At 53.5% G+C, this 22,565-nt stretch overlaps 1 protein-coding gene and 1 non-coding gene across 2 annotated transcripts in view; both read left to right on the forward strand.

The window, feature by feature from the left end:
• Positions 1-7,207: 7,207 nt before the first annotated feature.
• LOC129402625 (small nucleolar RNA U13) lies at positions 7,208-7,310 on the forward strand. Its single transcript, XR_008628738.1, has one exon. It is a non-coding gene; the product is annotated as a small nucleolar RNA U13 (small nucleolar RNA).
• A 3,170-nt stretch (positions 7,311-10,480) lies between these two features.
• The window catches only part of RANBP17 (RAN binding protein 17), a 233,952-nt gene continuing 221,867 nt past the window's right edge, over positions 10,481-22,565 (forward strand). The window contains exons 1-4 of the mRNA XM_055124757.1: positions 10,481-10,484; positions 11,921-12,027; positions 15,253-15,399; positions 20,190-20,280. Coding sequence (XP_054980732.1) covers positions 10,481-10,484; positions 11,921-12,027; positions 15,253-15,399; positions 20,190-20,280 — 349 coding nt within the window. The remainder of the gene's footprint in view (positions 10,485-11,920; positions 12,028-15,252; positions 15,400-20,189; positions 20,281-22,565) is intronic.

A 22,565-nucleotide genomic window follows, 5' to 3' on the forward strand; every position in this document is an offset into this window, starting at 1 on the left:
CACACACAACACACACACACACAAAACACACACACACACACACACACATTACAGTTTTCCTAACTGTCCCTCTCTCCCCACAGAGCAATCTTTACTACTTTCTTAATAAATACCACTTTGGGGGGCCGAAGAGATAGTCCAATGAGCAGGGCACTCGCCTTGCATATGACCCAGTAGGGTTTAATTCCCGGCACCCTATAGGGTCCTCTGATCCCCCACCAGAAGTGAGCACAAAGCCAGGAGTAATCCCTAGGTGCCCACCTGGTGTGAGCCCCAAATATATAAACACCACTTATTAAGGTGCATTAACAATAATCTGCTGAGCTCTATTTCTTCATTATAGTCGTAAGCTTTTCTGGTTACAAAAACAAAGAATGTATATTTTAGAAAATGCTGTGAAGAACAAAAGTATCGTGAAGAAAAACGACCAGCTGTCCATTTCCTTTCTCCTAAAGCGTTCTGCTAGCATGTGGAGTCTGTTCCATTCAGCCCCTCCCTGTGCCTCTCCCCCATTAGGTTGAATTGATATACTGATTTATTTCCTGCCGGCACTTAATCTCATAACATAGCATTCTCCCATGTTTTTACGAAACTCTCCATAAATGGAATTCTTCATGACTATGTAGGATTCTTCTGCCAGTTCTTATTTACTTAGCCTCTTCAGTGTTTTCCCATTATCAATCATGCTTTAAAGCCACCGTCTCACACAAAACTTTTGCTTTTTGCACCTTAAGTTATTTTTTTAGTGCCTCTTTCTAGAAATTGGGTAAAGATGATGAACATTTCACAGAGCCCGATATAAAGGAGTGAGAGTTGTTTTTCAGAAAGTTTGTACTGCCTGATTTATCAGATAGCATTACTGCACGTCAGGCTATATCTGGTCAGTGTCCTCCTGCTTAGAGTAGGCACTGAATGTGCAAATGATGTAGGTAAAAAGAGGATGAGAAATGTTATTTAGTTTTTACATGTTGAAATACTGGCATTACCCATGGATAGCAGTATTTTTGTTAGGGAGAGTGGGCTAAATGTGTCGAAATCATCTGAAGAGGGCCAGAGAGATAGTGTAGAGGGTTAGGGATCTTGCCTTGCACACACCCAATCTGGAGTTGATCCCTGGCACCACACGTTTCGCCAGGAATGAGCATGGCCAGGTGTGGCCAAGACCGAACCAGACCAAAACATACCAAAGACAAAAACAAAACCCCAAACCAGCTAAAGAAACAGTATGCATACTTTTCAGTATTATGCAATCATCAAGACTGTGAAATAGCTCATATTCATACGAACAATGGGAAGCAATAAACAGTTTCTTTGTCAGTCTGTTTTCACATGCAACATTTAATTAAGTGAATAGAGCTTAATCTTGTTGCCATGACAAGAGAGAAATACAGGTGAAATCAACTTTCTAGGACTGGTGTGCTTCAGAAGGACTTTATGTCAAATTGAATTTGGGGGGCTGGAGTGATAGCACAGCAGGGAGGGCATTTGCTTTACACATGGCCAACCCAGGTTCAATTCCCAGCATCCCATATGGTCCCCTGAGCACGGCCAGGAGTAATTCCTAAGTGCAGAGCCAGGAGTAACCCCTGAGCATCGCCAGGTGTGACCCAAAAAGCAATTGAATTTGGGGAGGTAGTCCCCTATTTCCCATTCTTAGACAGAGTCCCCAAACTCATGAAGGTGTTCGGTAATCTCCCAGCGTGCATTTACTAAACCGCATTTATAGCATAAGCTAAGGGGCACGTGCCCTAATGTTTCCTGTGCCGTTTACATGTAAATGGTTTTATTTTATTTACATGTAAAGTAAGTGGTTGATAATGGTTTTCAGATCCTAAATATTGAAAAAGCGAAGATTTGAGATATTTTGATGTCAAGTATCACCATTTTTTAGGAAGTTTGGGGGCCACACCCCGTGGTGGTCAGGGCTGACTTCGGGCTGGCTTGGCACCCGGACATCACTCCTAGCACTGCTCAGGGGGCCACATGGGGAGATGGGGATTGAAATTGGGTTGAGCACGTACTACCCAAACCCCCACAAGTAATTCTTCTAGAATGAAGTAGAAATACTGATAATGGAGGAAACGGCACAGCTGTCTAACACTCTCCAGCACAGAGAAGCTGTGGGGTGGGGCAGGAGGGACAAAGAGGAAATAGCAGGTAACAGGAAGGTTATAAAACAGGGGAGTCCAGGCTCTTTTATATGTCTGGTTCAAGTCATCATGCCGTTCCATTAAAATATCATTTCATTTTTTTATTTTTTTATTTTATTTTTTGGCTTTTTTGGGTCACACCTGGCAATGCACAGGGGCCACTCCTGGCTCTGCACTCAGGAATTAACCCTCGCGGTGCTCAGGGGACCATATGGGATGCTGGGAATCGAACCTGGGTCGGCTGCGTGCAAGGCAAACGCCCTACCTGCTGTGCTATCTCTCCAGCCCCTAAAATATCATTTTAAACATGCTATTCAAAGAATGACATACGCTTGATTATTCTAGTTAGTATTTATGGAGAATTTACTCGTCAGACACTTTGTTGGTACTCCAGACCTTATGCACGGCCGGGTTTGTAATGCAAGTGGTACTGTACTTGCCTTACAGGTGTGAGGCCTTGTGTTTAATACACACAGACACACACACAGATACACACACACACACACACACAAAACACCCGATTTAACGAATGGCCAAAAGGCACATGAAAAAGTGCTCTACATCACTAATCATCACAGAGATGCAGATCAAAACAACCATGAGATACCACCTCACACCACAGAGACTAGCACACATCCAAAAGAACAAAAGCAACCGCTGTTGGAGAGGATGTGGGGAGAAAGGGACCCTTCTTCACTGCTGGTGGGAATGCCGACTGGTTCAGCCCTTCTGGAAAACAATTTGGACGATTTTCAAAAAATTAGATATTGAATTCCCATTTGACCCAGCAATACCACTGCTGGGAATATATCCCAGAGAGGCAAAAAAGTACAATCGAAACAACATCTGCACATGTATGTTCATCGCAGCACTGTTTACAATAGCCAGAATCTAGAAAAAACCCGAATGCCCCAGAACGGATGACTGGTTGAGGAAACTTTGGTACATCTATACAATGGAATACTATGCAGCTGTTAGAAAAAAGGAGGTCAAGAATTTTGTAGTTAAGTGGATGGGCATGAAAAGTTTCATGCTGAGTGAAATGAGTCAGAAAGAGAGAGACAGACATAGAAAGATTGCACTCATCTATGGTATATAGAATAACAGAGTGGGAGACTAACACCAAAGAACTGTAGAAATAAGTACCAGGAGATTGACTCCATGGCTTCGAGGCTGGCCTCACGTTCCAGGGAAAGGGCAACTCAGAGAAGCGATCACCAACTACATTGTAGTCGAAGGCCATGTGGGGGAAGGGAGTTGCGGGCTGAATGAGGGCTAGAGACTGAGCACAGCGGCCACTCAACACCTTTATTGCAAACCACAACAGCTAATTAGAGAGAGAGAACAGAAGGGAATGCCCTGCCACAGTGGCAGGGTGGGTTGGGGGGGAGATGGGATTGGGGAGGGTGGGAGGGACGCTGGGTTTACGGGTGGTGGAGAATGGGCACTGGTGAAGGGATGGGTTCCCGAACTTTGTATGAGGGAAGTATAAGCACAAAAGTGTATAGATCTGTAACTGTACCCTCACGGTGATTCTCTAATTAAAAATAAATAAATTAAAAAAAAACACCCGATTTATATATTATGCACAAATGATATCACAGCAACCTATGAAACTGTTATAATTTGTCTCCATTTTACAGATAAAGAAACTGAGGCATGCAGAGGCAGAGAGACGCCAGAGTGCCAGCTGACATGGGCACAGGGACTGTGTTTGTGCCTGTGCGTTTCTAGAACACTGGCTCACGACCGGAGTGTGGTGTCGCTTCTGATAAAGCCCTCCCGCCATACTCACTGCCATCCTGATCTCAGAAACAACAACTCAGAGACGTGAGGAGGATTTCCCGAGGTTCCAGAATGACAAATGTTAATTGAATCACTTGAAAGGGTCACAGACGCGCCTGTCCTCCTCAGCAGGCGAGCGGCCATAAAGGAAGATCCTCCTGCAGCTCCTAAGGCTCCAAATGTCCCTCCTTTAATTGAGTTTCACGATAGAAATGAATTATTTGACATCCTGGAGCATCTTTGGTGTTAATGTTAATAGCTGTAGTGACACAATTCTATCTTAAATTTTATTAATTGGCAAAAAAAGAGATATGGAGTTGTATGCATATTTTCTTGAGAGAAAATCACGGGAGGGAAAGTTAATTGAAGCAGATTGGCAGGGACTTGGGGCCCACACCAGGCTCACTCTGGACTCTGTGCTCGGGGGGGGGTCACTCCTAGCCAGCTCAGGGGACCATGTGAGGTGCCAGGACCAGATTCAAATCGGCTGCGGGCAGGGCAGAAGCCCCACCCTCTCTACTCTCTAGTCCCCGAGACAGATCTCTGAAGTGATAATCAAGCGTATTTTGATAATCAAATTTAAAGGGAAAACTTCTGGCGCTGGCATCTCTGGCCCAGAATGTCTAGAATTATCCCCAGACTAGCTTTGGTTATTCTCACAGCCTTGTTTTCATGACAAAGGTACCCTGGAGTGGGGGTGCTGGCAGGGAGCCCAATACTGAGATAACAATCACTGGCCTGAATTCTGAGGTGACAAATACTGCTTTCTAAGGCTAAGTCAACAGCTTCCCACTGTGGTTGGGATCTAGGAATTGGGCGAACGTAAGGGACCAGGTGAGGGAACCTCGTGTGGGCAGGGGGGCTAAGAGTAAGAAGCCGGTTCTGCTCCTCAGAGGGGGGTCAGAAGCTGAGGTGGGACTCGGGGTCTTGGGATGTGGAAACAGGGGTTAGACTCGCGCAATGAGAGACTTGGGGACGCAAGCGCTCGGAGTGGCAGGAGGAGCGTGGAGGTGGCTCGAAGGCTGAGTTAAGCTGCGGGAGCCGTGGATAAGCTATGAGAGCAAAGGGGGGAAGGGAGGATGGAAACGCTCACATGGGATTAGAGCACCCATCGGTTACATGACAGTTATATAACCGCACGTACAAGATATGAATATATGTATGTGTTGGGCTGGAGCGATAGCACAGCGGTAGGGCGTTCGCCTTGCACGCGTCCGACCCGGGTTCGATTCCTCTGCCCCTCTCAGGGAGCCCAGCAAGCTACCGAGAGTATCCCGCCCGCACGGCAGAGTCTGGCAAGCTACCCCTGGCATATTCGATTTGCAAAAAACAGTCACAAGTCTCAAAATGGAGATGTTACTGGTGCCCGCTCGAGCAAATAATGAGCAACGGGATGACAGTGATACAGTGACAGTGATGTATGTGTTATGTGCAACTATAGATACAGTATGAACACAGATGAACTACATACTATATATGGTAACTTTTGGGGAAGGGGGGAATTTGGGGTCACACCGTGCAGTGCTCAGGGGTTACTCCCCACCCTGCACTCAGGGATCTCTCCTGGTGGGCTTGGGGGACCCTATGTGGTGCCGGGGACAGAACCCGGGCCGGCAGTGTGCAAGGCCAGCACCCTCCCGCTGGTCCTCTCGTTCTGGCCTCTGGATGTTACCGTAAAGGCACTCACTCGGAGCAATGGATAAAGCAGGGCGTCATTGGCTTAGAACTGGAATGTCCCCAGGGTCAGACCCATATCCCTGCAGCGCCTCTCACTACCTGGTCGTCCCCCAACTGACCGTGAGTGGCCACAGAGCGCAGGACACGGCGGCAGTCTCAGGCCAGGAGCAGGGACGGGGACGGAGGCCTCGGAAGGTTGAGCGGCTGGGACACGGGGACACCACAGCCGAGTGGGTTCCCTTGTCTGTGCAGGTGGCAGCTGCCCCCACTCCCAGCACTACCTGGGGGTGCCACCTCCCACCCCCAAATCCCCTCGGCCCACCTGTCCGTTTTTAAGACGGACCTGTACAGGAAGGAGGGAATTCTAAGAAACAGAACAGCACCTAAACTGTTGCTTTTAGAAACTGCACGGTGCTGGGGAGACAGGGATTGCAGTTCAGCCCCACAAGCTGAGGGTCTCGGTTAACTACAGAACTGAAACTCTTGAGATTTATTTGGGGGCGGGGCAAGGATAGTGGGGGGGGCCATACCCAGTGGTGCCCAGGCTCTGTGCTCAGGAGTGACCTCTGGTGGTGCTCTGGGGAACCACATGTAGTGCGGGGCATTCAAACGCCAGCCGAAGCTGAAGTGGGACGGCAAGTGTCCCACCTCTTGTACAGACACTCTGGCCCCAAGATCTACTGTTTTAAGATCTACTCGTCACAACTACCTAGGAATAATGTCGAAACTGAAACAAAGTGGTAGCACGCCTAAAACCAAGCCCCCATCAGGGTTAGACGAACTACCGGCATTCTGCCTGCTTAATTCAGTAAGAACACAGGACTCTCCTTTGAAGGAAGCTGTGATCTATCCAGAACTCCTGCAATTTTCCTTCCACGCCCTCTGACACTCAATGAGACATTCTCAGGCACTCTTGGAAATGCAGGACCAGGGAGAAGTCGCGCTGAGAGCTAGTAGGCATGTTCTGTTCCATCTCTGGCACGGCACGCTCCCCTGAGCACTGCCAGGAGCAACCCCGCGCCCTGAGTGGGGAGTGCCCGAGCACCACTGGGTGGGGGGCCTCCAAGTTAAAAAAAAAAAAAGACCTATTGCCAAAATCTAGGAAAACCGACAGGTGTGATTCAGATACTGGCGCCTCATATAGGGTTTTAAAATAATATAACTTAGATACTTAGGAGAGAGGAATTTTAGGGGTCTGGAGTGATAGTACAGCGGGTAGGGTGTTTACCTTGCATGCAGCTGACCCAGGTTCAATCCCCCGGCATCCCATATGGTCCCCCAAGCACTGCCAGGAGAAATTCCTGAGTGCAGAAGCTGGAGAAACCCCTGAGCATCACTGGGTGCGACCCAAAAAGCTAAATAAATAAATAAATAAGATGAAAGAGGAATTTTAGGTAAAAGATTTTATCAGAGCCCTAGAATCTGTTTAAGGAATGGAAGAGCTAAGGTAACTGAATATTCCGGAGCTGGAGATATTCTAACTAAAACAAAGGAGTCACTGGCTGGGGTTGTGGCTCAATGGTAGAGCGCACGCCTTGTATGTGTAAGGTCCTGGGTTCAATCCCTGGCACTGCAGAATAGAGAATTCAATAGAGATCCTTTGTGGCTCATAAGCGTGCAGGCTGGGTGGTCACACAATCCTGGGACGCGAGCCTCCCTCAAGACTTGTTATCGGATCAACACACTATTCATCTGATATAAAAACAAAATAAAATTCAATTGAGGGGTTAGATGACAGCAGAATGGGGTTTCTATTGGATGGGCCTCAGTAACAAATGGTCCGCGGTCTCTGCAGTTGCAGCTCCCCGTGGAGGAGGGAGGAGAGGGTGACAGAAATAATTGGTAAGAATTTTCACTGAAAAATATCGGAGTCACATTGTCCCCCACCCCACAGCAGGTGGCTTCTGAGTTCCAAGCCACACACAAAGGCATATTCAGTTACTCAAATTAACTGCTACTGTTCACTGTCATCCCGTTGTTCATCGATTTTGCTCGAGCGGGCACCAGTAACGTCTCCATTGTGAGACTTGTTACTGTTTTTGGCATATCGAATATGCCCGGGGGAGCTTGCCAGGCTCTGTGGTGCATTTGATAGTATCCACTAGAGGGAAGAGGCACATAACCCTCAGCCAAGCAACATTCAGACCGATGAGTCCTTCCCAATAGCAACCATCCTAGTCAGAAGTCAAGGTAGGAATATTTTCAAATGCTGGGGGTGGGGGTGGGGCAAAAATGCGATTCTACACCCACAAAATGATCACCATAAAGATGCAGGGAGACCTGGGAGGTAGCGCTGGAGCCAAGGGTGTATGATTTGCAAGCGGAGGGTCCCTGGATTGAACCCTGGGACGGCATGGCCCCCTGAGTATTGCCACCTGTGGCCTTGGTGTGGGGGCGGGGGAAAGAGGGCATCCTGGGCGTCCCAGGCACCACTGGGCCAGAGGCCAGAGCAGAACGAAACGCTCAAGCCCCGCAATGAACTGTGCAGCCCCGTTAGCCACGGATCCTGGGGAGGCGAGCACTTCCTGGGAAGCCCCTCCACAAGCGTATGTCAAACAAAGGTGTTTTTCTGGTGGCAAAGGCAGAGAGAGACGGGCCTGGAGACAGTATAGAGGGCCCGGCTCTTGCACGACCTACGGTTCCCTGAGCCCGGCTAAGGCTGATCCCCGAGCGCACAGCTGCGAGTGAGCCCTGAGTTCAGCTGGGTGCAGCCCCCAAACTGGAAAACAAAACAAAACAAAACACAAAAACAAAACTAACTGGTGGAGAGTTTGCGCCTCTCAGGTCTGAACTTGAACAATTATCCAAGGAATCTTCCTCCCCAGAGCAGATGAGCCCAAGCAGGAGAGAGCGAACCTTCCACGGGACGTGACGAGCCCCTGAAAGCAGGGCCCCCCGATGCTGCTCAGGTACATCCTCACTCCAGTGGGGTCATCTGGGGCAAAGTGCAGGTCGCTGTCAAGTAAGATACCTGAGAGCGGAAGCTGGAATGTGGGCACCTAACGGCACACAGACAGCTGTCAGTTTAGCTAGAGCCAAATAAAGTTCAAGCAAACGGTCCTAGGGGTGTGGGGGCGTAGGGGTGTAGCACGGGACCTGCGTGTGTGCATTCCCAAACCCCCAGTGTGGCCCTGGGGGCCCCCAAACACCCGGAGGGGTACCCTGGTCCCCAGGACACTCAGGCTGCCCGTGGCACTCAGAACTGTGGGAGACTGACCCTGGTCCCCGGAACGCCAGGAGGCGTGGTCCCGAGCCCCCCGAACACAGCCGGGATGCGCGGGGACACGGCGGGGAGGGGTCTTGTCCCCCACACCACCACCGCCGCCCACCACCGCAGACCTAAACGGAAGCTGGGTTCTGCAGGTCGGACAGGGACTGGTGGGAGCGACGAAGCCTGGAGGGCCTAGGGGCGGGAGAGTGGAGACACTGGGGCCCTGAGGGCGGCCCCTGCTGTGGGGGTGCAAGACACCGCGTGACATTGGGGCGGAAGGAAGCCCTGGGGTCAGAAGTCAGGGCTCACTGAGGTCAGCAGGCACGCGGTTGGAACCTCCGGACAGAAGTGGGGGTAGGAGGCTCCGCCCCCGAGGGAAGGCCACGCCCAGGAGCCTTGTAGCCACGCCCCTCACTCAATCCCCGCCCCATAAGAACCCTCGTCTCCCCCCCGTTCCCGCCCTCTCTACCAGGCCCCGCCTCTGGAGCCCGCCCCTCCGCTCCAAGCCCCGCCCATGTAGCCCGTCCCTCCGGTCGGGTCCCGCCCCTTCTCCAGGCCCCGCTCCGTTGCGGCCGCCCCTCCCGTTCCCCCTTGTAGCCCCGCCCCTCAGCCCCAGGAGGCCCCGCCCCTCAGCCCCAGGCCCCGCCCCTCCGCTCGGGCCCCGCCCCTCCGCTCGGGCCCCGCCCCGCCGAGCGCTGGGGACGCCGGGGCCGCGCGGGTGCCAGTGGCCGGGAACGATCGAGGGAGCGAGGCGGCAGCCAGCGGCGCCGGGACCCCGAGGTCGGCCGGGGCTTCCTCGATCGCAGCCGCCGCCGCCCCCGCCCCGCCGCTCCAGCCCGGGGCCCGGGAAGATGGCGCTGCACTTCCAGGTCGGGGCGCGGCGGGGCGCGGGGGCGCGGGAGGCCGGGCGGGGGCGGGGGCGGGGGCGGCGCCCCTTCCCTCTACCTTGGCGCGGGGCACCCGGTCGGGTCGGCGGGGGGCGGCGGGGCGCGGCGCCGGGGCCGGGGCGCGCGCTCGCGCTTGGGACGGCGCGGACGAGGGCCGGGCGGGGTGCCGGCGCACGGATGGGGCGCAGGATGGGGCGCAGGATGGGGCGCAGGCTGCTTCCACGGTGCCTGCACCGCACGGGCACGGGCATCCCAGCCGGTCACTCCACAGACATTTCTGGAGCCCCCCCACCCACCCTCGGCGCACCGCCCGGCCCTCCAGGGTCTCCAGCCCTGTGCAAAGTTCTGGGATAAAGGATGACATCATCCGACTCTGCCAGCCCTCCCGGGATTCGCAGATAATTGCACAGTACACGTGAAAACCGAGAGCACAGGAGTAATCGCGGGATACGGCCACATAGGAAAGCGGCAGGCAGCTAAGTCGTGTGCATGCGTGAGCGCGCGAGTGTGTGTGTGTGTGTGTGTGTGTGTGTCTGTGTGTGCGCGCGTGTGTGCATGGGTGCCTGCATGCTGGAGACGGGCAAGCCCTACTCCTAGGCTTTCTCACGCTGGGACTGCTGCGAGCTGCCTTGGTCTTTATAGAGCCCTTCTGCTGCAGGGCGCGGAAGACACAGCCCCCCGCAGAACTTTGCAGTGGTCTCTTCTTGCAGAGGGTGTGCAGTCTCCAGAGGCTCTCGAGGGAGCTGGAGGAGTTGGCCGGGTGGCTCGCCATGGGCACGTGTTTCCAGGCAAACGGGCAGTGCGAGCCCAGGCCAAGAATTGTGGAAGGGCAAGGCATGGGCCCTAAGCTTAGGCTGGAACAGAGGGAAGGGGACAGGGGAGGCTGTCAGAGCAGAGATTGTGGTTTCCTGGCGGGGTGACGTGTGTCCCATTGTCCCGCCCACCTCTGGAGACTCAGGTCCCCCTGCCCCTGCTGTATCCGGCTCCCCAGGAGCCTTCCCAGCTGCTCCGGCCTCTCTTGGCTGTTTCTAAGCGTCTCCAGCTAAGGGCATGTGACTTATGTCCCCTGCCTCCGGAACACTCTTACAGAGAGTAGCATAGGGACATAGTTCAGGTGTAAATCTGTACTTGGGGGCCACACTGAGCGGAGCTCAGAGATGCCTCCTGCTGTGCTGGGGACCCTGTGCAGTGCTGGGATGGTGGTTCTGGGGTTTGCCAAGTGCAAGGCAGGCAACTCAATCCCCGGAGGAATTCTCCAGCACGGGGGGGTGGGGCTGAATCTTAGGAGTCAGTTGAAAAACTCTTTAAGAGTCATTACAAATGAAAACAAGGGGGCTGGAGTGATAGCATAGTGGGTAGGGCGTTTGCCTTGCACGCGGCTGACCCGGGTTTAAATCCCAGCATCCCATATGGTCCCCTGAGCACCGCCAGGAGTAATTCCCGAGTGCAGAGCCAGGAGTAACCCCTGTGCATCGCCAGGTGTGACCCAAAAACCAAAAAAAAAAAAAAAAAAAAAACAAATGAAAACAAAACAAAACTCCCCGTCTTGGTAGGGACGCTTGTCATAGCGGTGGTGGACAGTCTAAAAGTTGGGTCGGTCCAGTGAAGGACTCACGGGAGGCCCAGACAGACCCCTTGGGCCGAGGGGTGCACACGGCTTCCAGGGACCCACTGTCTCCCACCTCCCGCCCAGTGTAGGAAAGGGCTCTCCCGGGGCTCCCTCCCTGTTGCGTGCTGCCTGCTGGCGGGACAGGGTGGGTGGGCTTTCAGGAGAGCCACCGACAGTGTGGGTGGAAGCCTGAGCAGGGGTTCTCCGTCCCACCGGAGCCGGTCTGTGTTACTGGGCGGAAGCAGGGCAGGGTGGGGAAGACCCGGAGCTGGGAGCAGGTAAGCGGAGGCTGCCTGGGCAGAGAAGATGAGAAATGGGGAGAAAGATGCAGAGCACTGGAGAGGCCGCGGTTGGCCCACGGCTCTTGCCCTCAGGCCTCCTTTGGTTCCCGAAGCCGGGACTCGGGGCCAGCTCCTTACTGCCCGGCCAGGGCGCCGGTGTGGTCCGGGAGTGGCTGGGGACGGAGGCGGGAGGGCCCAGAGAGGGGTCACCCAGGCAGGGTGTGCCGAGCCAGTAGGAAAGCAGGATGGACGCGGGCAGAACAGGCTGTGCCCGCCCTGCCCGTGGGGCCCCAGACTCTCGCCTCCCCCGGTCTTCACAGTGCTCCCGCAGGAGGATTTTACCCCCTGGAGTTTCAAAAGCGAGATGGAGAGTCAGCCGTGCTCAGGGCTGTTCCTCCCGGCCCTCACGCAGGAACGACCCACAGCGGTACGTGGGGGACTGGACCTGCTGCACGGGCCGGCCACGGGGACGGCAAGCGCCTCGCCCCCGGACCCTCTCTCCAGCCTAGGTTCCAGTGCTCTTGCTCTCACTGCCCAGTAAACCCCGGAGAAAAATAAAGCCCTGGGGGCCACGGGGGTCCCCGCTCGGAAACACTGCAGAGCCCCGGGGAGGCGGGGAATCCAGGCTTCACAGAGTGTTGGTGGTCCTCTAGGACACATCACAGGTGTGCTGGCTTGAGCGTGGCAGGACACGGATGCTCTGAAGGCCCAGCCTCTGTTTGGGCAAAGCCGAGCGCCAGAGGCAGGACTAAGAGGAACAGGGGCGGGAGGAACCCTCAGGACTCAAGGTCCGGACTGTGCCTCGGACCCCAGACCCACCAGAGCAGGGAGCGGGGAATCTGTGGGCGAGATGCAGAATTTCTAGCACTTGTGGATCGTTTTCAGCATCTTCCTGAGTTTCCAAGAAGAAAGAATTTGTAGGTGAAGAGAAAGTGGTGCAGAGATGAGGCTGAAAGTAGGGGTGAGGCTGGAGGGCCGGATGGTGAGCGTGAGGGCTTGGAATTCGCTCGGGGCAGACAGATACGGTTCGACGTAGTGTTCTCCTGCCCCCGCCTCACTTGGGGGGTATGTAAAATGGGTGTGCTGGAGTCAAGGCTCTGCAGGAGTCAGGGTTTGGGTGAAGTGGAAGGCTCTCGAACACTGTCCAGTTCACGGTGGACGGAGGTGCTTGGGGGCCCAGATGCTTGGGCCCGCCAAGGAGACGAGGAAATGGCGGGAAAGGGAGGAAGAAGAAGGGTTTGTGGGAAACGAAGCAGCTTCACGATGAGGATTTTTTTTTTTCTCTTCCTATCAGCACTGAAATTGGCTGAATTCCAGAAGGCAGGAGGTCGAGGGAACATTCTCAGTGGAGGCAGACTCCTTGGGGCTCATCTGTCTTTGTTGTTTTTTAGGGGACCTTTCCTCTAGGATGGAAGCCTCCACTCTGAGAAAGACCTGGAACTTATCTGCAGTGGATGAGCCGGGATGGGGTGTGTGTGTGCGCATGCGTGTGTGTGTGTGTGTGTGTGTGTGTGTGTGTGAGACTCACCTGCAATGTGTGACTCACCTGCAATGGATGAGCTGGTGTGTGTGTGTGTGTGTGTGTGTGTGTGTGTTTGTGTGTGCGCCCGTGCGTGTGTGTATGAGAAAGGGAGAGAGGAGAGGAAAGGAAAGGAGAGGAGAGGAGAGGAAAGGAGAGGAGAGGAGAGGAAAGGAGAGGAGAGGAGAGAGAGAGAGAGAGAGAGAGAGAGAGAGAGAGAGAGAGAGAGAGAGAGAGAGAGAGAGAGAGAGAGAGAGAGAGAGATACACATGTGCTTGCCTGTAAAACTTCCCAGAACCAAGAAAATGCAAGTGCGCTCACCCCGCTGCTGTCTGCCCGGGCAGACCAGACGCCCCTGTGCTGGGCCCCCCCGACTGCCTCCCGCCCCGGCTTCTGTCCCTTTTACCTTCCGAGACGAGCGGACGGGCCGTGTGGGAGGAATCCCCGCAGCTCTGTCTCCGAGGGGGCGGGCCAGCTGCCCAGAACACTGGGAGGCGCTCTCAGACCTGAGGGCTTGCTCTGTCCGGTGCCTTTTGACGGGGGCTCGGGTCTCCGGGGGCTGCAGGCCTGGGGAGAGGCGCCCTGGCCCTGAGCCTGAGTTGTGGGCAGACCCGGGAGGAATCCGCTGCTCTGGGACCTTTCCTCTGACATCAGCGCCTGCAGAAACGAGAGCACGTGCGTGTCCGGTCCCTGGGTCTTTGGAAGGTCAAGTGCGAGTCAGCACAGGGCTGGCCGGTCGGCGGTCACTCCCTGGGAGTTTGACTCGTTCAACTCTGACCCAGATCAGGAAGTAGAAAATGGCATAAAGTTGCTACGAAGGAGAGAGAAGTGAAAAGGGTTAAACTGCCTTTACTGTTCCTTGGTGATTTCGAGAGGATATTTGGTCTCATGCAAAAAGGCAGCCGCAGGTCCGAGAGGACAGACGCTCCCATTTCGTTAGAAACAGCCCTTCCCTCAGGTGCTCACCTGGCATTGAAGTCTGTGCCAATTCTCCTGCCTCCAAGTAGTAATAATCTAATTCAGGTTCACGGGGCTGGAGCGATAGCACAGCGGGTAGGGCGTTTGCCTTGCACGCGGCCAACCCAGGTTCGATTCCCAGCATCCCATATGGTCCCCTGAGCACCGCCAGGAGTAATTCCTGAGTGCAGAGCCAGGAGTAGCCCCTGTGCATCGCCAGGTGTGACTCAAAAAGCAAAAAAAAAAAAAATCTAATTCAGGTTCAGCCTACATGAAATTTTCAATACGATGCCCTGCACAGAAACTCTCCCCCGCTGAAATTGTGCACTCACTTTGCGTGAGTCCTTTAGATGACGTCCACATGTCCACCCTCTTGAGATCAGATTTTCAGAAATGGAATGATTGTGAGTATTTGTCGGGGGGGAGGGAGCCCTAAAACAGGACCCTGCCACGTGTTGGGTAGCTGGGACACGGGGTCAAGCAGCGTTCCTGAGAAGCGTGGCAGCGTTCCACCCACAGCGGTAAAAACAGTCAGTCTAGGAGCCCCAGGTCAGCACCTATTTATGATTCCCAGGTTAGTTGTGTTTTCCTTCTTTTCTTTTTTCAATAGCGCTATTGAAGTCTCACGCTTGGGCCAGCTGTAAAGTGGCTGAGCTCGCCCGCCCGTCCTCGCTGAGGAAACTTAGCTCCCCTGGGCCTCGGGAAAGACTCTTTCTCGCCTGCCCGCCGGCTAATCCCTTCTCTTCTCATTCTCAGTCTCCCTTGGAGGTGGGCATGAGCGTCATGACTTCAGGCCTGTGCTGACCCCCCCCCCCCCCCGCCCCGCCAGGCTGCTCTGCCTCTTGCCCTTGCTGACTGGTTTTAGCTGAAGTTCAGGGAGCACGGCCAGGAGAGCCTTCTCCTGGGTGAACTCCGGCTTCCCGTCCTGGGACCACCCACCGACTCCTGCACTGCCGGGAGGCCGGGGGACGCCTGTTGCAGCTATCGGAATCTCCTCAGGCCTCGACGGACTCTCCGGAGGACAGTCTCCGGCCCTGCCACCCCGAACGTGCCCAATCTCACCTGACTCGGTGGGGACAGGCGTGGTGTGTGCCCCGCGTCCCGCAGCGGTTCACGGATCGGTCTTGTTGGCGTCCACTCCGGCCACATGCTCATCCCTTGTTGCTTCCCCCGCAGAGTCTGACGGAGCTGGAAGCACTGTGTACCCATCTCTACGTGGGGACTGATCTGACGCAGAGAGTAGCTGCCGAGAAAGTGCTCCTGGAACTCATTGACAGCCCGGAATGTCTCAGCAAGTGCCAGCTGCTGTTAGAGCAAGGGACAGTAAGTGTCGGGTCCAGGGGCTCTCGGGGGGAGGGCGGCGGTTGCTGCCAGCTCATGAACCCGCCCAGGGCGTGGGTGAGAGCCTGATCTGACCCTGCCGCTGCCCCCTACTGTAGATCATTTCTTTTTCTTTTTCTGTTTTCTTTTTGGGTCACACTCAGCGATGCTCAGGGGTTACTCCTGGCTCTGCACTCAGGAATCACTCCTGGCGGTGCTCAGGGGACCATATGGGATGGGATGGATCGAACCTGGGTCGGCCGCGTGCCAGGCAAACGCCCTCCCCGCTGTGCTATTGCTCCGGCCCTGTAGTTCACTTCATTGGCAAAGATAAAAAGCCCCGAAGGCCGACATGGGCAAATGAAATCATTTCTAGATTCCTCTGTGTGTCTGTTGGTGGGCAGAAGTTTCTGTGTCGGTTTTATAGGGCCACACTCAGTGGTGGGCCTGGGTGGGCCACCGGCCTGAAGGCGGGGCGGTGGGGTGGGGATGCTCAGGCCTTTCAGTGCTGGGGTCACATGTGGCTCTGTCTGGTACCAGGGATCAAGTTCAGAACCTCAGTCATGCGTAACCTTGTGCCATCTCCCTGACTCAAAAATGTTGCGTGTTTAGAAAGTTGATTCAGAGCTTTAAACACACACACACACACAACACACACACACCCCACTCGGGGTCCAGGGTTGTAGCTTGGAGGCCGAGAGTTTAATCCCGGCATTGCGCCACCTCGCTGAGTGTGACCCTGGAGTCACACTGTGTGTGTAGGCACTCGACATGGTGACGGTGATGACAAAAATGGAAGGACGTGGAAGTGGCGGGGAGGGGAGAGGAGGGAGAGGAGGGAGAGGTCAGCTCGGCCACAGAGAGGGACTCTGGGGAATCCTGGCTGCCTCAGAGATGCACAGCCTTGCCCCGGGCATGTGGGAGACCCTTGGCCGGGAGACGGGGCTCAGGCCCTCCCGCCCCATCCATTCTCGCAAGCTCCTCCCGGTGTCGCTGGGAAGGCAGGGATGGCTAAGCGCCAGGGAGACGTTGGCGTAGGGGAGCTTCGAGGGCAGTGGTGGGCACACTTTGAAACCACTCTGGCCCACAGGACAGAATCAGGGCAGCTCTGGAACGGCCGTCACGAGAGAGAGGGCTAAGCGTGATGGGGTTTTGTTGATGAAATTCAGATTCTAAGCACTGAATATATATTGTTTTCTGTAATGCAGGTCTGCTAGTGAAGGGATAACGATTTTCTTTTCTTTTTTTCTTTTTCTTTTTGGGTCACACCCAGCAATGCACGGGGGTCACTCCTGGCTCATGCACTCAGGAATCACCCCTGGCGGTGCTCAGGGGACCATATGGGATGCTGGGATTTGAACCCGGGTCGGCCGCGTGCAAGGCAAACCCCCTACCCGCTGTGCTATCACTCCAGCCCCAGGGATGATGATTTTCTTTGGGGGAGCGACATTTTGCTCTACTGGGGTTCACGTTTAGTATTTCCCATCATCAACATTGATCGCAAACATTCATATGTTAATCCTGATCCGTAATGAGATTTTACATATTTCATCTTTGAAAACGTCTTTTCCCGTAGCTACGGCCAAATATTGATACCGGCCACGAGCATCTGATTTTAATTAAGTATATTCATCACTTAGAAGGCAGCTATAGAATTCTATTAAAACTTCTCCTGGTATTTGCCTTTTAGAGCGCCATTACGTTGCTGATTCATCACTCCAGTTGGAGGTTAGGTAGAAGACCTTCAACTGCTCAGTTAAGTGGATTCTGAAATATGGAAAGGTGCTTGGCTCTGGCATTCTGGAATGTTTGAGAAATGCTGCTGCTGGAATGAATGGCCTTGAACCAGAAACAGTGCTCTGGAACAGAGATCTTGCCACCTGCTTCAACTTCTGGTGGTGGCAGAAATGTGGGAGGCAGCTCGGTGCTACCTGCCATCCTGACGTAGTTATTGTTGAAATGCTTTCCTGAGGTTGGTATGTAAGTGCGAGGCATCGTTTGCCTTTTGCACCCCTTGGTCACTTGAGGTTGAATTCATTTAGGGTGTTTTGTTTTGTTTTGATCTAATTTGTAGCAAAGCTGATTTCCAGAACTCTCAAGTGTTCAGCAGTGTCTCAGAGTGGTTCTTCACGTACGAAGAAGATTTCTGTCTTGGCCTTGAGCTTTAAAAGTTGCTCTAACGGGCCTGAGAGATAGTACAGGGTGTAAGGTACTTGCCTTGCACACGGACGACCTGTTTACCTGTTTCCGTATCCAGCACCACCTGTGGGCCCCCAATACTAAACTCTGTGTGTGCACGGGGGTGTGTGTGTGGAGGGGGTGGCTCGGGGCAAGCCAGGGTCCTCACATTTCATTCCTGGTAGAAATTCGCAGGGACCGAAGCTCGGTCACCGAGAGGATGTAGTCCCCTGTTGGTGCTGACTCCGCAGTGCCCGACAGAGGCAAGGTTCACAGTCACACACCGACGATGCCTCATCTAGAGACTTTCACGGTCATTCGCAAGTTTTGCAAGTGCATCCAACCGAGGCTTTTTATGCTCTTTTTTTTTCTTTCCTGCGGGGCGGAGGGGGCCCTTCCCAAGCGGTGCTCAGAGGCTCCGGGGCCACTGCTGTGTGCGCGAGGTTTCCCGGTGCTGTGAGGTGCCACCTCCGCCAGCCCTGAGGTTCTGGGGGACTGGGTGGTACCAGCGGTCAGACTTGGGCCTGGAGCCAGTTCATGCTCTGCCCTGGGCCCTCTGCCCGGCCTCTGCCGCTGCAGTTTTACCACCACCTGTGACCCATTTTAGCTGATGCTACTTACAGGGTTCGCTTTCTCAGTTTCTCTGGGACTATCTCGGCGTGTGTGAGACTCTACCCAGCTCTCCATTGTGGTGAGTCCTGTGGTCATTTCAGACTCACTGTGGCCTTCGGGAGTGCACAGCATCAGCGACCAGTATCAGTACCAGTGTTATTTATCTGAGCAGCATTTAATAACATCTCAGCTCCTCAAAACCGAGGCAGACACTCTCCGAGTCATCTGCCTGCTCTAAATTATTACTATTATTACTATTATTATTTATGTGCACCACACCCAGTGGTGCTCAGGGATTCAAGACTGGAGGGCTTGGGGGACCCTGTGTGATGTTGCGATTGCTGCTGGATCAGCCACGTTTGAGACGAACACCTGACCTGGCTGTGTTATCATCACTCTGGACTCCAGTCACCAAATTACTTTTTTTTTTTTTTTTTTTTTGCTTTTTGGGTCACACCCGGCAATGCACAGGAGTTATTCCTGGCTCTGCACTCAGGAATTACTTCTGGCGATGCTCAGGGGACCATATGGGATGCTGGGAATCGAACCCGGGTCGGCCACTTGCAAGGCAAACGCCCTCCCCGCTGTGCTATTGCTCCAGCCCCCCACCCCACCAAATTACTTTTTATATGTTGCTTTGACACTATCAACTCTTGGAACAATTTTCTCATCAAAGAGCTAGTACTATGAAATTTTTTTCCCTTGCATATACTATTTCAACTACTGCATGGAAATAGTGGTGATTTAAAGAACTCTCTTGGTTTAAGAGGCTTTCTTAAAAAGAAATTAAAACAATAATAAAATTTCAAAATAGTTATTATAAAAATTGTATGATTTTATTTCATCTTTTTTTCCCCCCTCATGTTGTGGCTAAGAAATGAGACACTTTGAAACTGTGTGCAGCCTTATAGGTGTGTGTATATGGTGTGTGTGTGTGTAGTGTGTACAAATTCTGCTGTGACGAGATTTTCTGGGTGATGCTTTTGACATACTCTGTTGATTTCCATCCTCTCTTTTGAGGATTTCCTGTGAATGTGAATTGTATTTTTAAAAAAATTATTTTACTTTTTTTTGCTTTTTTGGGGGTCACACCCGGCGATGCACAGGGGTTACTCCTGGCTCTGCACTCAGGAATCACTCCTGGCGGTGCTCAGGGGACCATATGGGCTGCTGGGAATCGAACCCGGGTCGGCTTCGAGCAAGGCAAACGCCCTTCCCGCTGTGCTATTGCTCCAGCCCTGTGAATTGTATTATTATTATTTTTTTTTTTTAGCGCCGCTGTGACTGCATGCAGCTGAAAGCACTGCTTGCCTCCCAGTTGAACCCTTCCCGGTTACACGCTGGACAGTCTCTTCTGTCTAGTCTTGGCCTGATGTTCTAATGACAGCATGAGCCTCAGATCACGGCCCGGAGGTGGCTGTGCCGCCCAGGTGCTGGGGGGGTCACTCACTGCCATTCCCGAGCTGGGGGGGTCACTCACTGCCATTCTGTTAACAGACGCCGCTTTTGGAACTTGATATCCTGGGGTTTGTCTTTTTGTTCTTTTTAGTCGTTTCGAGTAGTACAAACTGTCCGTCCTTCCTGGGGCTGGAGGCACGCGGCGGTCAGTTTGCTGGCCTGTGACCTCGAGGCAGAGAAAAGGTGGGCTATGCGCACAGTTAGTGGCCGGAGCGTAGAGGGGCTGACCTAGAAGGACGGAGTCTGTCTGTGGGTGGCCAGGCTGGCCTGACGGCGTGGGGAGGGCGTAGGGAAGGTCCGGAAGAGCAGCCGCCCTGGTCGGAGGAGCGTCCAGGTGGAGCCGGGTGCATGGAGCGATCACGGAGGCAGAACACGCAGGGCTGCGTAGGGACGGGACGGTGCTTCATTAGGGCGTGCCGGGTCACGTCCTCCCTCTCGCTTGCCTTCCCTCCCTCGGCTTCTCCCTCCCTCGGCTCTGGCCTCGCGAGTGCGTGGGTGGGTCCTAGCAAGCGTGGTCTCACGGCGGGCCTCCTCCTTCTCCCCAGACCTCCTACGCGCAGCTGCTCGCGGCCACCTGCCTCTCAAAGCTTGCCGGCCGACTCAGCCCTTTGCCCGTCGAACAGAGGATTGATATCAGTAAGTGGCTTATTATACTTTGAAAAAAAAAAATCAAATTGCACTTGGAGAAAAAGTGCTCCCTTTCAGATGGAGAAAGGAGCACAAAGTAAATGATGCTTGGAGGGCCCGCTCGGGATGGGAGATGCTGCGTGCTGAGAGTAGACTATGGACCAAACAGGACGGCTGCTTAGTACCTGTGTTACAAACCATAACGCCCAAAAGGAGAGAGAGAGTAAGAAGGACTGTGCCTGCCACAGAGGCAGGGGGTGGGAAGGGTGGGGGGGGGAGGGATGCTGGGAACGTTGCGGGTGGAGAATGGGCACTGGTGGAGGGATGGGTACTTGAACATTGTTTGACTGGAATGCAATCATGAAAGTTTCTAAGTCTGCAACTACACCTCACGGTGATTCGTTAATATTAAAAAAAGAAAAGAAAAAGAAAAAAAAGAAGCACACACACACACACACACACACACACACACACACACACACACAAAGACTGTTCCCCTTTAAATATGTTAAACCAAAACACAGGAGAATTATTTGATTCTGTTGGTGGTGGTTGTTTTTGCTTTAAGGGAGCGGGGGAGGGTGTGTGCCGCAGGCTTTGGCCCCACTCGGCGGTGCCCGGGGCCTCCATCCCAGTCTCTTACATTAGGACATCCCCGGGGCCACCCGTGTTTCCCCTGCGCGTGGCCGGGCGGGGTGTGGCTGTGTTCCAGACAGACGCAGAGGCCCTCTCCAGAGAGGGGGCTGCTACCACACGGCTCCTCACCGCGCCATCAGCTCTGCTGCCTTTCTGCTCCCACCTGACTGTCCACTTCTCTGTGTGTGCCAGCGCGGCGTCCTGCCGGGAAGCAGACAGATAACGGTTCCTCCCGGGGGCTCGTCCTGGACCGGCCTTCACCCTTCCCTCTTCAGCAGTACCGCTGTGCGCTGTGCTAGAAGTTTCCCCTGCCGCCTTGCTGCTGCAGCCTTGGGGCTCTCTCTTGGTTGGTCCAGGCTGTGCTTTTCATCCGAGACGAAGAAGAAAGCATGGCCCAAGTTGGGTTCTCAGATAGCCTCTTCCCGCCCCGCTAGCAGTTCTGCCATTATAATTCTCCCTTCTTGTTGTGTAATTTGCATGCCAAACATTCACTTGTTCTGTGTGTACAGTAAACATTTTTTTTACCATTTTTATGAATTTTGCTTAATTTTTTATTTTATTTTTATTATTATTTTTTTTCTTTTTGGGTCACACCCGGCGATGCACAGGGCTCACTCCTGGCTTATGCACTCAGGAATCACCCCTGGCGGTGCTCAGGGGACCATATGGGATGCTGGGATTCGAACCCGGGTCGGCTGTGTGCAAGGCAAACAAACGCCCTACCCACTGTGCTATCACTCCAGCCCCTGCTTAATTTTTTAAATTAAAAACATTTCCAAATTGCCCAGTGCTGAGTGATTAAATACTGGTGAAAAGATAAAAGCACATTCTTTGGCTGCGGGTATAATGCCTTATTTTAATTAAATCATTAATACCTTAAATTTTTTTCTGAAACTATACCAGAGACTTATGAAAAATGTTGAATTATTAAAAGAACTGGAACGATGGCACAGCGGGTAGGGTGTTTTGCCTTGCACATAGCTGACCTGGGTTTGATTCTTCTGTCCCTCTCGGAGAGCCCGGCAAGCTACCAAGGGTATCCTGCCCGCATGGCAGAGCCTGGCAAGCTACCCGTGGCGTATTTGATATGCCAAAAACAGTAACAACAAGTCTCATAATGGAGACATTACTGGTGCCCACTTGAGCAAATTGATGAACAATGGGATGACTGTGCTACAGTGCTACCATTTTTATGGAGTTGCACTGACTTCTCCACATTTCTATTGCTCCCAAGAGTTGGGGGCCTTCTCCCAGCCTGCCCACTGCTGAGCTGCTGTCTGCCCCTCCTTGTTCACCTTTCATGGGTGGATGATAGCATAGTGCCAGACCTGTGTCATTTTTGGCATCTGGCTTCTATAACTGAGCATGACTTTTTTTTTTTTTCTTTTTGGGTCATACCCGGCGATACACAGGGATTACTCCTGGCTCATGCACTCAGGAATTACTCCTGGCGGTGCTCAGGGGACCCTATGGGATGCTGGGAATCGAACCCGGGTCGGCTGCATGCAAGGCAAATGCCCTCCCCGCTGTGCTATCGCTCCAGCCCCTGTGCACAACATTTCTGCGGCTCATCCTCTCTGTGTGTCCATCCGTATTTTGTCCCCATTTTTTTTTTTATTTTATTGAATCACTGTGAGATAGTTACAAGCTTTCATGTC

The sequence above is a fragment of the Sorex araneus genome, chromosome 2, assembly GCF_027595985.1.
Source record: "Sorex araneus isolate mSorAra2 chromosome 2, mSorAra2.pri, whole genome shotgun sequence".
NCBI lineage: Eukaryota > Metazoa > Chordata > Mammalia > Eulipotyphla > Soricidae > Sorex > Sorex araneus.